This window comes from Canis lupus, chromosome 1 (genome assembly GCF_048164855.1).
Source record: "Canis lupus baileyi chromosome 1, mCanLup2.hap1, whole genome shotgun sequence".
Lineage (NCBI taxonomy): Eukaryota > Metazoa > Chordata > Mammalia > Carnivora > Canidae > Canis > Canis lupus.
In genome coordinates, this window is record NC_132838.1 from 43,468,666 (window position 1) to 43,488,230 (window position 19,565).

Sequence of the window (19,565 nt, forward strand, 5' to 3'; positions counted from 1 at the left end):
CAATAAAGACAGAGTGAGACATAGATATAATACCTCCAAACACTTCAAGTATCTGAAGAATGTATAATGAATGAGTCATGGGAGACAAAGAGGAAGTCTAAAAATCATACCTCTTTATGAATTTACAAATTTCAAGTATATAAGAATCAAAGGGTAACTGTGGTATTTTCCTTCACTATGCTATTTTGAAAAGTATAAAGAAAACTGATAAATGTGAAACTAGACTATAGTCATTAAGAAAAAAAAGGTAATACTTTATCTTAAAGTACAGCCCTAATTTTCTTAAAATTTTTAAAGTTCATTTCTTTTGAGAAAAAAATCTAATTTTTTTAAAAAAATCTAATTTATCTCTATTCTTCTTTCTGCATATGCAAACAATATTCCAGTAGAAAATATAATGGCTCACTATCATGACAAAAATAAATCTTAATGTTTGTTAAAAATCTGGTATAACTTCCAATGAAGTTAATAAACTAAATAATTTTCTGTTACATTTAAGGTGTATGTAAATATACAATATAAATCCTATTTATATTATACTTAAAATTAATTATATATTAATATATGTTTTATGGGTTAGATATATTTAATTAATTGATACATTTACAATCCTACAGCTTTGGCAATATCATGATGAAAGCCTAGTAAATAATAAGGCTTCGTGTTTGTTTAGTGGAAGTACCTTCTGGCTCTATTGGCTAAACCATAACTGCTTTATTCAAAAACAAACTACAGAGTGAATGTCCTTCAATCCAAGTAGTTAATTGGGGCTCCAAGAAAATATTTGAATGTTTGCTTTCTAAACTGTCCTTTCCTGGCACTAAATGAAGGTTATTCTGATTCTATCTCATTCCCTAAATAGCTCTACTAATGTTGAAGGACTGGCTGCCACATACCACTCGTCGTCTCCTTTATCTCCCCTGGAGACTCATTAATTCCTACCTTCACTTGGGAAACCATGTTCTGTGCAATGTTGAGCTCCAGTTCTGAGTGCCTCCTCTTCATATTCTGTAGTTGCTGATCAGCATCCTGGAGGTAAATCCAAAGCTCGGCCTTCATGTGCTTGATCTCTCCCCAACCCTGAGTTAAGTTCTGTGCCTGGGCAAGCCTTTGTTCAATCTTGAGAGAACACAGAGGCAAAACTTAGCAGCAGAGATAGAACATTTAGGTTTAGTGAATCAGAAATGTGATCCTTCAGGCTGCCCATGTACACAGGCCAAAATACATGCACACACACACACACACACACATACACACACTCTATAATAAATCCAAAACAAATTTTTATTTGCTTGAAGTAAAGCAGATTTTCTTTTTATATTTTCTAAAAATTTTAAATGTCAAAGACTTATGCCATGTGATTTCAATTAGTTGTGAAGCTCCAGAAGTTTTAACAATTAGGTCAGAGTTACCCTAGTGGCTTTTTATGGTGGGCATTTCAGTAGACACAACTGCTTGACGGACTCATGAATTTAGTCTTGGGATTAACTAGAAGACTTATATTGTTCTCTCTGGTACATTTGTTGATACTTACCAAACACCAAGTAATTGATGCTTTGAATATATTTTTAGATCAGCTTCACTGGTTTTCGAAACCACATAATTTATTTCAATAAATAATTTCTTTAAAAAGATGTATGAATTATATCACCTTTCATAAGGATTTAAAGAGAGGTTTGTTTTGGTAATATAAAAGTAAAAAAATCTACATTATTTTGGTAATTTTAATATCTACATTAGTATTTATTATTTAATTTCTTTGATACTTTTTTCTTTTATATCCTTTTACTATTCTGTGAATATTCAGTCAATAAATATCAAAACCAAGTATATTTTTCTTTTCTTTTTTAAACCTAAATGTGTTGCCTTGACAAGTTTAAGGCAGCAGTGATGAGCACATGGCTCCTGTGCTGCTATCTGCTGTGGACAAGTACTGCAAACTCCTTACAACACTTTTTCCACTGAGCTGAGATACAGCTTCAGAATCCTTCTCAATACTACACTCAGTAACCACCCATGGATTAGAAGAATCTTGACGGATAGCATGCTCTTTGCCATCCTTGATACAAAGCAAGAATCAGGACCTCTTCACATTATTACCTAAAGAAAAAGTTGGAAAAGAAAAAAAAGAACAAAAATGTGACAGGAAAATTTAGAAAAGAGAAAAAGAGAATGGTAATTAAGGAGAAAGGAGGAGCGGAAAGAGGCATTAATGATCGGCAGTGCAAGGGGACTAAATGTTCCAATTCAGTGGGATTAGATCAGGGTGCTTACTGTCTGTGACTTAGTTGAAATTCAAATATCTATTTATTATAATGACTATAAAAGCCTTATAGAAAGAATAATCCCAGGAGATATCTTCTTTCACATCTCACATCAAGCAAGAAACAGACAAATCCAATGTGATTTTTAAACTTTTACCATTTGCTCTGTTTGTTGAATGTCTTTTGCTGTGGTTTTCACTGAAGAGTTTGACAAGTCACACATGGAGCAGAGGAGATCTAAGTAAGTCCTTGCCTGTTCCTGCAAAGCTCTGAAGTGTTTGACCTGAAAAAAAAAAAAAAAAAAAAAAACAACCCGAACTTGTCAGAGTGAAAGAGAAACATGCTATATTTAGATAGCAAATATTTGTACCATTTGTAGTATTTTGTTGACATTTCAAAAATAACCTTGCTATGCTCAGTAGTTTCACCTTTGTTATAAATGACACATATTAGTGACTTGCAGGAAGGAATTCAAAACACACTGGCAGGGATCCATTTGTCCAGCAGCTGCTTCTCAATGTAATTAGTCTGTACAGTCTGGGAAGGGGAACACCCAAGAAACTTCTACATCTTTCCAGATTCTCTGCCCACATTTTAGGTTGTTTTCCATTTCACAGAAAGGATCAGTACCCTACTCTGGCTACTTCATATGTTTTTGTATATTCTGGAGACAGAAAGAAAGAGGTCTTTGTGCATTTGTAGACTTCCTTGGAGTCTGGTAAAAATGCAGATGGCTGGGCTCTTTTTATATGCAGAAGTTCATATAGTGCTCCTTCCTTTCCATAACCCCAAGAAAGGCTGATGGGTGAATCTTTATATACAGAAACACAGAGAGATGTGTTTCTGTGAAGATACCCAGAGTGTATGTAAGCTCTGCATTAGATACTGAGTACAATGCAGTACCCAAGACAAAACCCTTGTTTCCATGGAGCTTGCAATCTTATGAGAGAGACAGATAATTTATAAACAAATAAACATGCAATGCAATGTTTGGTAGTGAGAAATACCATGTGGCAGAATAAAGGAAGGGACGTATGATGAAGAGGCACTGCTACTTTAAGAAGAATGTACCTCCAAGATCTCTTTGAGGAACAAAATTAAATTCAAGAAAGTAGGAAGTATTGCCAAGGGGTGATGAAAGGGACAGCAAGTGCAAAACCCTGAGGCTGGAGCATAGTGACTCAGTAGGAGCAGAGGTCAAAGAGGTGAGTGGGAGAAAACCACGGAAGACCTTACATCTGAATTTGTTAGGTTTATGCCTCTGTGCCTTTTCAACCTCAAATCTACTAACATTTGAAGCCAAGTAAATATTTGCTGGAGGGACTGTCCTGGTGATTACAGGGTGCCCAGCAATTTCCCAGGCTGATACCAATAGCATCCCACCACTCCCAGGGGTGACAGCCAAAATGTCTTCAGACATTGTCTAATGTCCCATGGGGAACAAAAACCACCCCTCCTTTCAGTTTCTAAATCATGTGGTATGATGTTTGGATTTCTTCATAACTTTCAGAAGTAAGTATACTTATAATCATCACTTTATATATGAAAACACTGAGGCTTGGAGAAATTAAGTGATTTAACCCATGGTCACCCTGCTGAGTAGTTATTAGAGTTATGTCTTGGTTACAGGGCCCATGCTCTTGCTTTCCTTTTTTTTTTTTTTAAGGTTTTATGTATTTATTCATGAAAGAGAGAGAGAGGCAGAGACACAGGCAGAGGGAGAAGCAGGCTCCTCACAGGGAGTCCGATGAGGACCCAATCCCGTACACACTGGGATCATGCCCTGAGCCAAAGATAGACACCCAACTGCTGAACCAGGCATCCCCCATGCTCTTTCTATTCTACCATTGGTATTGTGTCTGTCTTCCTAGCTAAAACATGAACTTGACTAGAGTCAAGCTCAGACCTTATTCATACTTTCATGCCCTTGGGAGCCAGCACAATTTGGCACATAATAAGTACGTAATACAATTTCATTGAATGGATGAATACCAATATAACATGAACTTCCAGGAGTCTACTACCTGCTTCACGGCTTCTGCCCTGCTTAGAGGTGGAAGCTGGCTTGGCTTTAAATCTGGTTGGACTGCTGAGAGCCAGGCCTGGCACTGCTGCAGAGTGTCCTGTCGGCTAACATGCTTCTGAAGTTCATGTTCCAAACTCTGGTACACCTGAGACAAAACAATCATGCTACAGTTATGAGAGTTCAAAAAAATCTCTGCTGATTTCTATAAAGATCATGGATTCAAATGAAACATACTGACAAGTCCATTTAAGTACATTTTCTCCACAGGACTCCCCAGAACCATAATACATATCTAAGGAGTTTGCATATGTTCCAAAATGTTGCAAAGCTCAAAGGCCATCTTCAGTTTATAATTTCTCAACCCACACGTTATAATATAATATCCTGATTAGGGGAAGAGAATGTGGGCAGGGTTGATGTGACTGTAGAAATGTGTTAGAAAACATGAAATCTTTGAAGTAAATTATCAAACATAAATCAGGGGTTTTGCAGTACCCCCTCCATGGTATAATTACTGCACTTTTTGTTTAAACTAGAAACTAAACATAAAAATAAAATATCATATCATGAAAAGGTAACCAATATTTCCCTAACTGAAATGCTTAAGAATATGGTCAAATTGAAACTAAACTATAAAAAAAAAAAAAAAGAAAGAAAGAAACTAAACTATAACATAGGGGAAGGGAGAGTTGGATGCCCTCATTTCATTTTAGAAGCTGTGTTTTAGTATAACAATAATTCAGAATAATCCAAACGTTTTCTAGTGTGTCTATTCAAATTAATTAATCTTCAACCAGCCAACCAGTTTCCATTTTATCCATAAATCCTGAGAAACTAAGTGAAATATACCTTTATGTTTTTCTGAGCAAACTATTCTATTTTTAAAAAGAAGAAAGAAATAAAATAAAAAAGAAGGAAATTAAGTTAGCCTGGCTTTTTATTAAGACAAGTGAAACAATAATGGAATTCTGTTTTTCTTTGTCATCTATTAAACTCATTATCTTCACTGATATTCGGATGGTCTCTTATTTAATCTTATTATAGCAGAACTAAAAAGAAAAAAGGTGTTTTTTTCTCTATCATTTTTACACACTTTAATTATGAAGTTCTGATTATGTTCTTAGAATTTCATCTGTTTTTTAAAGATGTATTTTTAAACTATATGTCTTTTGAACATTTACCATTGTTTTTCAAATGTGCAAAATCCTTACTGTGTAGAAAATGCTTGCTATGTCAGTGTTCAAAATAATCTCTGCTGAAGGAGTACACTAGCCAGCTCACCAGGAAGTTCCATGCTGTTTTATTTTACTTCACTCCCTTTTCCCCTCCGTGTCATCTTCTGAAATCATTTGTTAGATTTACTTTATCCCTCCTTTTTCCTAACTTTTTTTAAAATTTAAATTCAATTAACATATAGTATATTATTAGTTTCAGAGGTAGAGTTCAGTGATTCATCAGTTGCACTTAATAGCCAGTGCTCATTACATCATGTGCCCTCTTTAACTGGGTGAAACCCCTTCAGGGGTTTCACCCAGTTACTCCATTCCCCTACCCCCATCTCCTGCTCTTTTTTCTTAACTTTCTGAATGTGAATTTTTCAAGTCTGGGAAGTCATCTAATGTCACTCAGCATTTTTTTTTTTTTCAAATCCGGATGAAGATAGAGCATTCTTCCCATGTCATGTGTACATCTCCAGTTCTTACTGGCTAGCCCAGCAACAAAAATGCATGGATTTTTTTGTGATGCCATTTAGAAATTCTAAATTATTAAAAAAAATTCACTTATTTTACCTAATTTTTGTTAGAAGAGTGATTCTTATCCGTCTCAGACTTACTGCTAATGTCATACATTAAGAATTCTATTTTAGTGTTAAGTATACTCATAAATTATAACTCAAATTTGGTACTCACTCCATCCAATTTCTATATGAATTCATAAAAATACTGAATTGGAGTATAACCTAGGTAGCATAGAGTTAAACAGAAAATAATTATTGTGAGAATTACAGAATAAACTCACTTTGGTGTTAGAGAAAAAATGGCAAGTTAAAGTATTGATAGTGTGCAAATAAAATCTTTAAAAATTTTTCATAATCAATCTATGAAATAAAAGGATTGGATAAAACTGAGTATCTGCAACTTACCATTCCATCACAATAATCAAATGTATGATATGTTAGTCCTGCGTCCACACAGACTATGAAACCTATCCTCCTATTCCCTTTCTGGACATACAACAAAACTAACCCAAAAACTGAGGATCAAAGCTATTTTTAAGAACCTCTAGATAGTACAGACTTTCTCCTTAATTCATCATCACTCTAGAATGTTCCAGGGGTACTCACCCTCTGAGCTGTACTGCAGATAGCTGAGTAACTATCACTTGTGCCCTGAAGATGAGCGTGCACATTTTGTTTTAGTTTTGCTTGAAGGTGGTCTGCACACTGGCTAATCAAATTGTCACCTTTAATTTTAAGGTTGTTCAAACGGTCTTCAAAACCAGCAATTTCTTCCATCATTGCCTGCAAAAATTAGAGAAATATAGAATTCTCATAGTTCCATTTTCAGTTTTTTTTAAATTTTTATTTATTTATGATAGTCACAGAGAGAGAGGGAGAGAGGCAGAGACATAGGCAGAGGGAGAAGCAGGCTCCATGCACCGGAAGCCCGATGTGGGATTCGATCCCGGGTCTCCAGGATCGCGCCTTGGGCCAAAGGCAGGTGCTAAACCGCTGGACCACCCAGGGATCCCCCATTTTCAGTTTTTAAATAACCAGTTTATCAAAGTTTAAAATAAGTAATTTTACTGTATAATGATGTTTGGAAAAGTTTCATAATTTGTCTTTGTTACTATATTAACAAATAAAAAATGTATGTTTTCAGGGAAACCCTAATGGGAAGAGCTAATGAGTTTAATGGATTAAGTTCTATAGGGATGATGCAGTAACCATTAAGACTAGAGTGAATTCATGGCTAATCTCAGTTATAGAGTTACAGAGATATCTGTTTCATGGTATTATTATCAGCAAAAAGGATGTTCATACTTTTTTTTAGCTTTATAAATGATAATTCTGGTATGATTTATACCTAAAATAATCTAATTACTATTTAATCTAATATACTAATACCTAGTTTACCTAATAATACGATATCTGGTTGATATAATAATCTAATATCTAATTAGTAATTTATATAATATCTAGCATATTGAATAGTATTTATACTAATAAAATAATATTTACTATGCACCATTTATTAAACCCCTGGTATAGTCCAGGAACTATTTATCCCTGATAAATGTATATTATTATCATCATTTTACAGATAAGTAGATTGAAGCACAGGGAGGTTATATCACCCTCAGAGCCATACACCCAGCCTGTGGACCTTGGGTTGCCTAACTCCAACTTGTACACACCACTATTCCAACATGTGTTCTCTAGTGAGCATTCTCATAGATCACTTAAAGCAGAGAATCAACTGTTTCAAATCAGGCTTTAGTTTCCTTAATGCTATATACAATACTAATGACAAGTGGCACATTTCACCACAGATTTCCTGGGTTGATACACTAATACATTTAAGAGAAATTCTAGTGGTCCCTCAGCAGCTCAGAGTCCACCACTTTCCATGGTGGTGCTGAGTTACTGTTTTAATATATCCACCATATTAAAAAGAACCATTTGGGGGATCCCTGGGTGGTGCAGCGGTTTAGCGCCTGCCTTTGGCCCAGGGCGGGATCCTGGAGACCCGGGATCGAATCCCACGTTGGGCTCCTTGTGCGTGGAGCCTGCTTCTCCCTCTGCCTGTGTCTCTGCCTCTCTCTCTCTCTCTGTGACTATCATAAATAATAATAATAAAAAAAGAACCATCTGTCTTTGAGCTGTTATAGAACCACTACATCATGAGGTGACTGAGGGTATTTCCTCAGTGCCTAATAGAATATATTATATAGTTAAACTTTTCTATTCATATTTGCTAAGTAATATTTCCTCCTACAGATAAGGATCCTGAAGCCTAGAAAGGTTAACTGGCTTTCCTAAGACACAGTAGATAGTTGGGCACAGATGACTACAATTCAGTTTCCCACTAAGATCACCAAAATTGCTCCACAAAATTGTGAACATATGACATCTGTCCTCTGGCACATATAGTTACTACAAATATATATTAATAAAAATAATAACACTGCCTATCAGTATCATACTTTATGGTTTACAAAATGCTTTCATGCCCATCATCGCCTGTGATGACCACAACAGCTGTGTGACAGGATTGGCATCATTACTGCTCTTAACAGAACAGTGAAAGGAGGAGAATCAGGTTAAGTTTCCCTAGCTGGGAATGACAGTCTGGCGAGAATCCAGACTTTCTGATTACTATTCCTGTACCATATCTCTGGCTACACTCTTCTAAAATACAGATAATCTCTTCCTTTGATAAATTACTTTATGAAGATTAAATTGTGTGTGGGGGGGGAGGGGAAACTATTAGCTGGGAAAAATGTGTTCAAAAGTTGAAAGCCAGGATTTAACTGTAGTTGATTCACTGAAATATTGAATTCAACTGTTTTCAGTTATCATATGTTCTTGAGACTTGACCTGATTCTTTAGTACAGCTGTTATGATCTAGAGTTGGGTTCTCTCTCTCTCTCTCTCTCTCTCTCTCTCTCTCTCTCACACACACACACACACACACACACACACATGTGCGCGCGCACACACACACAGAGCTGTTAAAGCCAACCCTGCATTCTTTAGCTATTTAGAGATGAGGCATACCTTGTGGTGGGCCAGTTGCTGGGTAATTGTCTCTAGACTGCTCGTCTCCATGAGATCAGGTGCCACCAGTCTGCCTGACATTTGCAGCAGCCACTTTTCTACTTCTTGGAGCTCACTGTTATAATCTTCGTGGTCTTTGACTTTTGCCTCGAGGCTGCAGACATGCTCCTGTGAAGCCAGGTGCCCATTAGAGATGAATTTCAAGCCAAAAATCTACTGATAACTGCTTTATATTTTTAAAAACCCAGTGCAACTCATAGGGCAGGTACAGCTACATATTTCTAAAAATCACTAGGAACAGAAAAAAACATAAAGAATCATCATATCATTGAAAATCCTATCTGAATAAAAGGAAAAAGACTGACTCATACCAGCCCTTAATTTTCTAACAGAAAAAAAAAGTCAAGACCCCTTTCTGTCAAATAAGCACATTTTTATTGAATTTCTGGTCTCTCCTTACCTTTCCTGCATCACAGAGGTCCTTGTAATCACTTTGAAGTTTATCTATTTCATCCTTTAAAGTGACATCCTGCACCAGCTCCAGGAGAGCTTCACCTTTTTCTCTCACTGATTTTACTGATGGTTCATGGGACAGCACCATTTGTTGAAGTGACTTAAGTACAAAGAAAAACAAAAAGAGCCAGTTCATCTATGTGATCAAGGTGAATACATACATATGTCTGTGCCACGTATGAGATGATCTACCTCAAACAAAGATCTGATGCATATTTTATAAATTGATAAATGTAAAACATTAGGGAATAACTTTTAGAGCTAATAAAGTTTTAAAATATAGAGTAAGAGTAACATAGCAAATAGCCCTTCACACGTGGAGAGGGACATATGGAAAAGAATCACCTTTAGCTAAATTTAACATAGTTCATATTTCTGGCTCCTACCACATTTCTTCCAATGGAGGGGAAAAAAAAAAACTCTACACAAAAGGAAGTGAGGTGTTATCATTTGACTTTAGCTCATGAAGTTAATTGCAGTTTGAACTGGATGTGAAGTTAGAGATTTAGGTTCCAGGTGAAATACTGCTGTGACAGGCTAAAAGAGCTATTTAAAAATATCCAGAACTCAGTGGGGGGAAAAAAGAGAAAAGCAGTTATGATCTAATGTGGCACCTTCAAAAGACAGACTGCTACCCTTGGCACAAAAACCCAAGAATAGGAAAAGACATATTGGCTAGAGGAGGAAAAAGCTTCCAGCAGGAAAAGCTCCGAGGGAAGCCATCATACTGAAATTCTCAAAAAAATATTGCTAATAATTTGGGTCAAATTTAGAACACAAATTATTCCACCTATAAGCCTCAATAAATTGTTTCAAAGATTTGAGCAGGTGAACTATCTATATCTACATATACTATATAGCTATATCCATATCACCATTTATTCTTTCAAAAATTAATTTCTAAAATGTTTAACTACAGTTGGTTAATTAGAACTTATTTTCCTACAAATATGGCATCTCATTTTTAATTCACCATAGATCAGCTTATAGGTATTGGGTGCCAAAAGATGAAGGAAAGACTCTATATAAAAGAGATAAAGTTTACAGATATGAGATCCTGATACCAGGAAGACTCATCTGGAGTACCCATGTACCTGAATCAGACTGTTAGAATAGATCTCCATTTATTGATACAATCTTTGAATAACTGGCAAATAGGATTTCTGAGTGGAAAAATAAGTCTGATGTAGCATACCTAGACAAATCAATCACTCACAAGCAGCAGAACAGATACTTTAGGGATATCTTCCAGCACCTGCACACACCAGGGCTCTCATGTTTCTCCCATTTAAGTCCCTACACATATGACCCTCCTACGCATTTGTGAGTAATGGCACACTACCTTATATTTAGATAATTGAGCTTTTTTCTCATATAATTCCATTTTGGGTTCCTCAGGAGTGTGTAGGATTTCTTGATATTCTGATATCCACTGAGTTAGTGCTTTATATTTATCTGAGAACTCCTTTGCTAAAAGAAGGCCTTTTTCCAGAGTCATGTGCTCTTTCCGGACAGTGCTGGTCAGTTCCTTCAACTGTTCCACATGCTCATGGATCTCATTCCTTAATGTCTCTGCCTCGCTGTCCTCCAGGTATTTGAGAGCCCTCTCTCCCTTCTCTCGGGTTGATTTCAGCAAACTATGGCCTTTTTCCATGTCTTTTAGCAAACCCTGAGAGAGTAAGCAGGAAGCAAATATAGTGTTAGCATTTCTTTCCTTTTAAAGAAAAGGCTTTCAAGTCCCATTCTCGAGTTTCCTCTTTATGATATATTTTTGAAGTTTTATGAAGAGGTGATCTGCCAGGAGTCAGAATCTTCTTTTCTTTACTTCAATATAGGTTTTAACAAGTCTTGATCAATATATCATTTTCAAATCAGAGACTTAAAAAAGAATATGATGTTCTTCTCATCCTTAGTAGTATTCTTCAAGATCTGAGTAAAAACTCTTTTTTTAGTATGTGGGGCCATGAATTCGGGATAATTTTTTTATCCTAATATTTAAGTGTAAAACTGGAATTCAGATATAAACAACCAAGTCTACTCATTCAGATGACATGGCATCACAAAGAACTGACAGCCAGCTTTTAGTCTCACAGAGATTATAACTTAATATGTGGAGTGAAGTGTGAGCCATGAACTATCACTCATCCCAGGTACACATGCTCCCAATGCCTGCACTAGGGAACAGAGCAGCAATGTGGAAGAACAAAGGCTTGGAGACAAGTCTGATATATGCACACCTACCTCCAACATCTTCATTTTTTTCCCCATCATCGCTTTATCTACTCTGTCAATTTTGGTGGCCACATTCTTGAAATTTTTATGAGTAGAGGTGTACCAATCAGAATAGGAATTTAGGGATAATTCTGATTCCTCCAAACTCTGGATCTCTTCCTCCAGGAATTTTATTTGTTCCTTTAAAAGGAAAAGCAGAATTGGACAGTAAATTACAGACCTATACCAGTGTCTCTTTGATAAGTGTGTGTCTTTACCAGAAGTTAATGAAAGGGAGAACATTTTCGCTGGTGAAATTTGCTGGCCTGTAGCGAGCACTGGAAGCCCACTCACCAGCACTTGGAGAAGAATGGCTTGGTATCTGGAAGTCAGCTGGGTGGCCTGGCAGCCCATTCTGCTGCTCACGTGGTTCTCATCCAACATCTCCTGTGCTCTGGCTCCCACTTCCTCAACTTCATCTTTGTACGCGGTGACTTCTTCATGCCACTTCTGAAATGACATAAATGTTGCAGAAACAGGTTTAATCTTAGGCAAAGAAATATATATATATACATATATATAGTGTATATATATATACATGTATATATATATCATACATAATCTTCATGAAAAATTGTATTATGGCAATATGATAAAAGCTGTACACTTATTTGGGCACTTTTCTGTATGTGTTATACTTTAGTACAAGAAAAAAGTATTAAAAAATATAAAAATCATCCTAATAGTAAATGATTTCAGTGTATGTTTAGAATATATTTATTTTGAGATGCAGTTTTGAAAATGTGTCTAATATAAGCTTCATGAAAAACTGTATTATAATAAGACAAAAACTATTTTTTTTAAAGATTTTATTTATTTATAGACACAAAGAGAGGCAGAGACACAAGCAGAGGGAGAAGCAGGCTCCACACAGGGAGCCTGACATGGGACTTGATCCCGGGTCTCCAGGATCACACCCCAGGCTGCAGGCGGCACCAAACCGCCACACCACCGGGGCTGCCTGACAAAAACTATTCTTTATGAGTTTGAATACTTTTCTGTATATATTACACTGGTTCAAAACCTTTTTTTCAAAGATTTTTAAAAAAAATTATTTATTCATGAAAGACAGAGAGAGAGAGAGAGAGAGAGAGGCAGAGACACAGGCAGAGGGAGAAGCAGGCTCCACGCAGGGAGCCTCACACGGGACCTGATTCCGGGACCCCAGGATCATGCCCTGGGTGGAAGGCAGGTGCCAAACCACCGAGCCACTCAGAGATTCCCCAGTTCAAAACTTTTTTAAAAGAGAAAGAGTGGCATAAATTTTTGTATCTTCTTTTAGATAAAATTTAAACTAGATGAATATGGATAAGAAACTCTAAAGGCCTGGGGCACCTGGGTGGCCCAGTTGGTTGTCTGCCTTCGGCTCTGGTCATGATCCCAGGGTCCTGGGATACAGCCCCACATCTCAGGCTCCCTGCTCAGCAAGGAGTCTGCTTCTCCCTCTCCTCCCTGTTCACGCTCTTTCTCAAATAAAGAAATAAAATCTAAAAAAAGAAAAAGAAAAAAAAGAAAGAAAGAAAAAAGAGAAATTCCAAAGGCCTAAGCATTACTTTGATCATTCCTACTGAATTTGAATAAAAGTTAGAATAAAACTAATTATCAAGTATTATTTCAATGCATTACATCAGAGCAATTTCACATGAGAACCACAAACTTAAATGATTTCTTTTTTTTTTAACTTAAATGATTTCAATACTATTATTCATGTATCCTTACAAAGCCAAGGCAATAGGGTATGGGAAGGAAGTACAAAACATTTAATTAAATTATATTTTATTAAAGACTAATTTAAAATTCTATTAAATAACTGCTGTAGAAGAATGTTCTACATAGTAATTCTTTGCTGCCAGCAGGAAGAGATTTTGCAAAATTTAAATCTTGGACAAAAAAAGTTACTAAATATTTTAATGAAACAAACAATGCAAGGTCACAGATACTTTGACAAAGATCAAGAATTTATAAGAGTTGTACCTTCATCTGATGTAACTGTATCTCCTTGGCTGCCCTGTTGGACTGACGCCCTGTCCTAACTTTCACTTTGTTCTCCAGTGTTTTGAGCCACTCATCTACTTGCTGATACTTTTGTTCCATCAGCCTCAATTTGTTGACTACATTATTGAACTGAGTCCGGGTCTCTGTCAGTCTCTGCTGGTAAGCCTGCCAGTCCTGCCGGAGAGACTCTAAAGCCCGATCCTCTGTCTGGGGGATGCCTGATGGTATCACTTCCTCTCTGGTGTGCAGCACTGAGTTCAACAGTGCCTGCCCTTCTGCGCAGCGCACCTGTAGCTCCTGCAGGGGAAAGGTATGCATATTTTACACCTGCACAAGTTATCATGTCTCACCCAAGTCAACTGTGCCATCTTGAACTTCACATTAGAAAAGAATTATTTTATTCTGCCTTATGCCAAAAAAGTGTATCTAACACTGAACCCTGTTTCTCAAGTCAAAAGACTCAGATATATTTCCAGTAAAATGATCATAATACATACATACTTGCATAAATGTACACACACATAGCCCAATAGTTGTCTTAATCATCTTAGAAACAGTTTTTGAAATTTGACTTTTCAGCTTATAGGCAAAACCATCTGTGATTAAAGGGGTTTTGTTTAAAAGAATAACCTAGGCTTTTTATGGCTCATAAACTACTCAGAGTCCAAGCCTTTTTGTTTACACATTGAATGAGGTCAGTACTATATTTGTAGCTGAAAAAGGAACATGGACTCTTTTTTTGCTAAGAAGGATCCTTTGCTAGAGTTGTTCTAGAAGATGTGATGGTCATAAAAGTTGACCCTGGAGAGTACAGGGCATACAAACCTGGAAGGCTGATCATCATACCTGCCCACTAGGAACTCCCAGGTACAAAAAAATAGCTTTTCTTCCACCAAAGCAGAAGCCCCAAAGATGTACCCTATGAATGTGGTATGAATCAAATCTTGAAGAACATAAACTATGTTTTATGGAAAGAAAAACTGTTATACCCTCAAGGATGTTAGCAAAACAATGTTATATACTTGTTTTTCTAATGTTTAAAGAATCCATACTGTTACTTGATCTGATAATCTAAAGTTAAAGGGAACTAAGTCATATCTCACCAAGAATGTTAAAAGTTTCAACATATTTAGTTAAAATGTGGTATTATTTTAAAAATCTTCAACATCAGTTCAAGCCATTTGAAATTCTGATATCTGACAATTTTTCTAATCTACAAAAATAGAGCTCTCTTGTGGTTCAAACTAATGGATACATTTTTCCTCAGCTATGATGCCACTCCAAGAATGTTGTATGCTTTGTAAATGGAAAATAACAAGACATATGGTAAAATATGAATCAAAATGTCCACAAACAGAAACTTTATTCCAAAATTCTTAGTTTTTTTAAAGTTAATTTTGTACAATTCTTTTAATTCAGGGTTGGCAATTTTTTTTAAATAAAAAGACACAAGAGTAAATATTTTAGGCTTTGAGGGCCATACAGTCTCTGCTGCAAGTATTTAACTCTGCCATTACAGCACAAAAATATCCAGAGATAATACATAAGTAAAAGGATGTGGCTATGTTTCAATAAAACTTTATTTAAAATGTAAGCATCATAGCCATATGCTGTAGTTTATTGGTATAGCACTCTCTCCATATACTACTGAGATCCCAGAATGCCATAAATCAAGATCTCCCTTAGTAACTATCAGCTCGTTATAGGATTACGGTCATAGGGACTTCCCATTGCCTAAAATAATAATTGCATATTCAGAATGAAAATTCCTTTAAGATGAAGTAGACTTTACCTGAAGATCCCGCAATGTTGTCTCATGAGTGTGAGCATCACCTTCAAGAACTGAATGCCGGTCAAGATTTTCTTGTTCTTGTCCCAGCCAAACTTCAAATGCCTTTAGGTCTCTCTGATATTCTTGGTGCAGGCGAACTAGTTTTTCTGACTTGGTTACTGCTTCCTATTATCAGCATTTAAGATGATTAAGATAAGAATACATTACCACATGCACTATGGTACTATAGTGTACTATAAGTTTTGATGTACTATAAGAACTCACTTTTGGAATTTTAGGAAAACATGATTATTAAATCACTGGAGTATGATTTCCTCAAAGAATGAAGCTTCAAGATTTATATAAAAAGTATAAAAACATAATATCACTATGAAAAGGGGCCTTGAAGATCATTTTGTTGAATTAACTACCTGATGTCTGAATTCCTTATGAGATGTTATATGAAATGCCAAAAAAATGAATTAACTTTCCTTGTCATAAGAATATGCTTTTGCTAATGAAGAAACGTGAAATTCTTATATTGTGCCTTAAGTGAGGATTAGGACTTACTGTGGATTTAATTTTTCATGTATTTTGCCTAATAAGGTAGGATATGTTTGAAACTTATTTTTAGTTTCTTTGTGAGGTCTAAATGAAGAATGATAAATATTATTTGTAATTATTTACTGCTTTAGAAAACTCTCATCACAAAATGTATTAAAACTTTTATGACTCTTCATTATGAAGCTGCTCAATTTTTTTCTTAAATTGGTTAACTTCTGGGAATTTTTATTGAAAATTATTTTCCTTCAGTAACTTTCATGAACTAACAGTATTTAAAGGTTTTTGTTTGGTTTCACCAATGATTGGTTTCACCAATGGTTTCACCATTTCCTTCAGTAACTTTCATGAACTAACAGTATTTAAAGGTTTTGTTTGGTTTCACCAATAACTATTAAAACTCATTTGTTCTTTTGTACTCATCACAAAATGTATTAAAACTTTTATGACTCTTCATTATGAAGCTGCTCAATTTTTTTCTTAAATTGGTTAACTTCTGGGAATTTTTATTGAAAATTATTTTCCTTCAGTAACTTTCATGAACTAACAGTATTTAAAGGTTTTGTTTGGTTTCACCAATAACTATTAAAACTCATTTGTTCTTTTGTACTTTTACAAATCAGCATTCCTGAAAATAAATGATTCTTTAAATAAGCATAGGTCTAACCCCTCCTATTCAGGGAGTCTGCATGGAACATGGTTAGGCATACCTTGGCCCTCTCTTTGATGGTTCTGTATCTCTCCTGAAGATCCTGAAACTCTAACTGGGTGACATAGTGCTCTGTCATGCCAGCCCCTTTGAGCTCAATGGTCTCCAGCAAGCTGCTGTAACTCAGCACTTCTTCACTTAGTAACTAGAGAACATTTAAAAGAAAATAAAGCAGTTACCATGTATACCATTGTATTAGTAGAACTGCTAAAATTAAGATATTTTAACTGTGTAGTTGACAAGTGATCTTAGGTCATCTACCTCTAGACAAGTAGATGGATAGATCCGTCCATCTATACACGAATATAGACTGTGTGTGTGTGTGTGTGTGTGTTACACATATGGTTCAGAACTTGTCTGAGATACTGATTCCAATTAACTTTGATATCCCAAACATAATTTGTCCAAAAATAGGCTCCTAATCTCCTCTCCATTCCCATTCCTCTCCAGCCCCGACCAAACCCCAAATCTACTTCTCCTTCAGTCTTTTATTTCAAGCAGCAAATGCCACATATGCCACCCAGATGGCCATCTCAGAACACTGGAAGTCACACTTGTTCCCTACTCTCTGTCATTGTATCCACAATGAAATCTTTTTAGTTCTATCTCCTGACTATGTCCTGACATTTGTCCTCACGTCTCCTGCAAACTCCCTAGCCCATGCTGCTACCATTTTTTACTGGACTTTTGCAATATACTGCTAGGCAGATTCCCTGCCCCCAATTCTTACTCTGTTCCTTTTCCCCACTCCACAGAGCGGCCTGGGTGATAAAAGATTTTAACACTGTAGATGGAATCTTGTCATTCTCCAGCTCAAAGCATCGACTATCTTCCCCAGGCTGGGGGGATCGAGTGGAAATCCTCAGGTGAGCCTACAGGGCGATGCACGGCCAGGTTCCTGCTTCTCTGCCAGTTCACCTGGCAGCACTCACTCTGCTCACTCTCTGTTCCAGCAGCATGTGGTCTTCTTCTAGTTCCCATGTTGAGACAGATTCTCCCCCTCCTCACAGCCTGAGGACATGCTGATTATTCCATCTGGACCGCTCTTTTCCCACCTCCTCCCCAGGATAACTTCTCTGCACTGCACTCCTTCTGGCATGGTCTACAAGTCTGCTGCTTCAGAGAGGACCTTCCTGTCCCTCCCTCCACTACAAGCAATCTGTACTAGCTTTGTGCAGTTTACTCTTTCACCATGGGCCACTTCATTCATCCTAGCACTTATCACCAGTTATAATTATTTATTTATTCATGCACTCTGAAGAGTATATGTGTCCTCACCAGAACACAGTCCTCCTCTGTTTTTTTTTGCCTAGGATTGAACATGATGCCTGCATGAAGCAAGATCTCAATAAATATTTATTGAATAGATGAATAATTTAATTAGGCAATAAATCATTATAACAATATTATGAGGTAGATAATTATGATTCTATTAATTTTCAGATGCATAAATGAGACCCTAAAATGTTAAGTGACTTGCCATAGGTCCAATAAGGCCATTTAGTCCTTCAAATAACTTTTATTCAGCATTTGCTCTGTGTCATACAGAGAGACAAATGGTAGGATATTAAAAAAAAGTTAAGCATCTCTATCTATTGAGGACAAGAGACATGTAAGCATATATTCTATGTAATCGATAAAGAGATATGAACGATAGAGAACAGAAGAACTAAGTAAGCTCAGAGTGGTGGTAGTATGGCAGCAAAAAGACTTCTGCCAATTCAGAAAGGTGAGTGGAAGGTTGCTGGCCACAGAGGTAGAGCTAGATCATTACAGCAGAGGCATGGAATCTCTGTTCCATCTAAAGTGCCATTTTCAGGAAATAGTGAGAAATACAGTAAGGCTGAAGCATGGGAAGAAAGGGTATGAGAGTGAAGGAAAGAGGGTGACAAAGGAGAGTGTTAAATTCTTATAAACTAGATAAAGAAAACTGGTTGGGTGCCATGGACAATGGCACCCATAGGCAGGAAAGTGAGACATTCGCCTTCATATGAAGATAACCATAGGTGGAGAGACAAGAGACAAAATGAGGAGGTAGGAGCCTGTTGCAATTTAGGAAAAGGAAGATGGATTATAGTCAAGAGACATTTCTGAGATAAAACCAGCAGGACCTAATGCCTAATTCAAAGTGGGGATAAGAAAGAAGGATCTGGGGATAATGAACTTTCCAATTTAGGATATTCAGCCTGAGATGATACAAATGAACTGAGATGGAGAATAACAGAATTTGAAGGCTTTAGGGGGTAGAAGTAATAAGTACTGATTAGAACGTGATAAAGGTTGAGGTCATCCAATAAATACACCCTCGAGTAAGGATATAAATCAAAGGTTTATTTGATTTTATGTTTGAATACTATTATTAATAAAAAGATTTAAGACTATATCCCCAATATCTAGTAGGCTAACTACTTAGCTGGCTACTTATTTAAAAAATATATGTAGCACTATACTAATATAAGCATTATGGAAATGTACAAAAGTAGAAGTACAAAAGATGTGATAAAAAGAAAGCATTTTTACTTCTTAATGATGAGTAGGCTGAAGATATTAAAAGATATTACAAGTTGTCAAATTTTAAATGTACATGATGAATTTAAATGAATATGAATCTATAAAGTTTCCTTGTAAGAGAAAATTTTTTTTTGAAGAGAAAATTTTCACTCACAAATAAAATA

The 19,565-nt window shown here is 36.2% G+C and overlaps 1 protein-coding gene across 18 annotated transcripts in view; it reads right to left on the reverse strand.

The window, feature by feature from the left end:
- The window catches only part of SYNE1 (spectrin repeat containing nuclear envelope protein 1), a 449,600-nt gene that overhangs the window by 190,501 nt on the left and 239,534 nt on the right, over positions 1-19,565 (reverse strand). For all 18 annotated transcript variants that reach the window (XM_072828127.1, XM_072828137.1, XM_072828100.1 and 15 more), the window contains 12 exons: positions 16,892-17,035; positions 15,642-15,806; positions 13,829-14,146; positions 12,149-12,304; positions 11,825-11,995; positions 10,926-11,252; positions 9,531-9,683; positions 9,071-9,238; positions 6,635-6,811; positions 4,289-4,435; positions 2,422-2,547; positions 943-1,119 (listed from right to left, as the gene is read on the reverse strand). In XM_072828127.1, the coding sequence (XP_072684228.1) occupies positions 943-1,119; positions 2,422-2,547; positions 4,289-4,435; positions 6,635-6,811; positions 9,071-9,238; positions 9,531-9,683; positions 10,926-11,252; positions 11,825-11,995; positions 12,149-12,304; positions 13,829-14,146; positions 15,642-15,806; positions 16,892-17,035 (2,229 nt within the window). The remainder of the gene's footprint in view (positions 1-942; positions 1,120-2,421; positions 2,548-4,288; positions 4,436-6,634; positions 6,812-9,070; positions 9,239-9,530; positions 9,684-10,925; positions 11,253-11,824; positions 11,996-12,148; positions 12,305-13,828; positions 14,147-15,641; positions 15,807-16,891; positions 17,036-19,565) is intronic.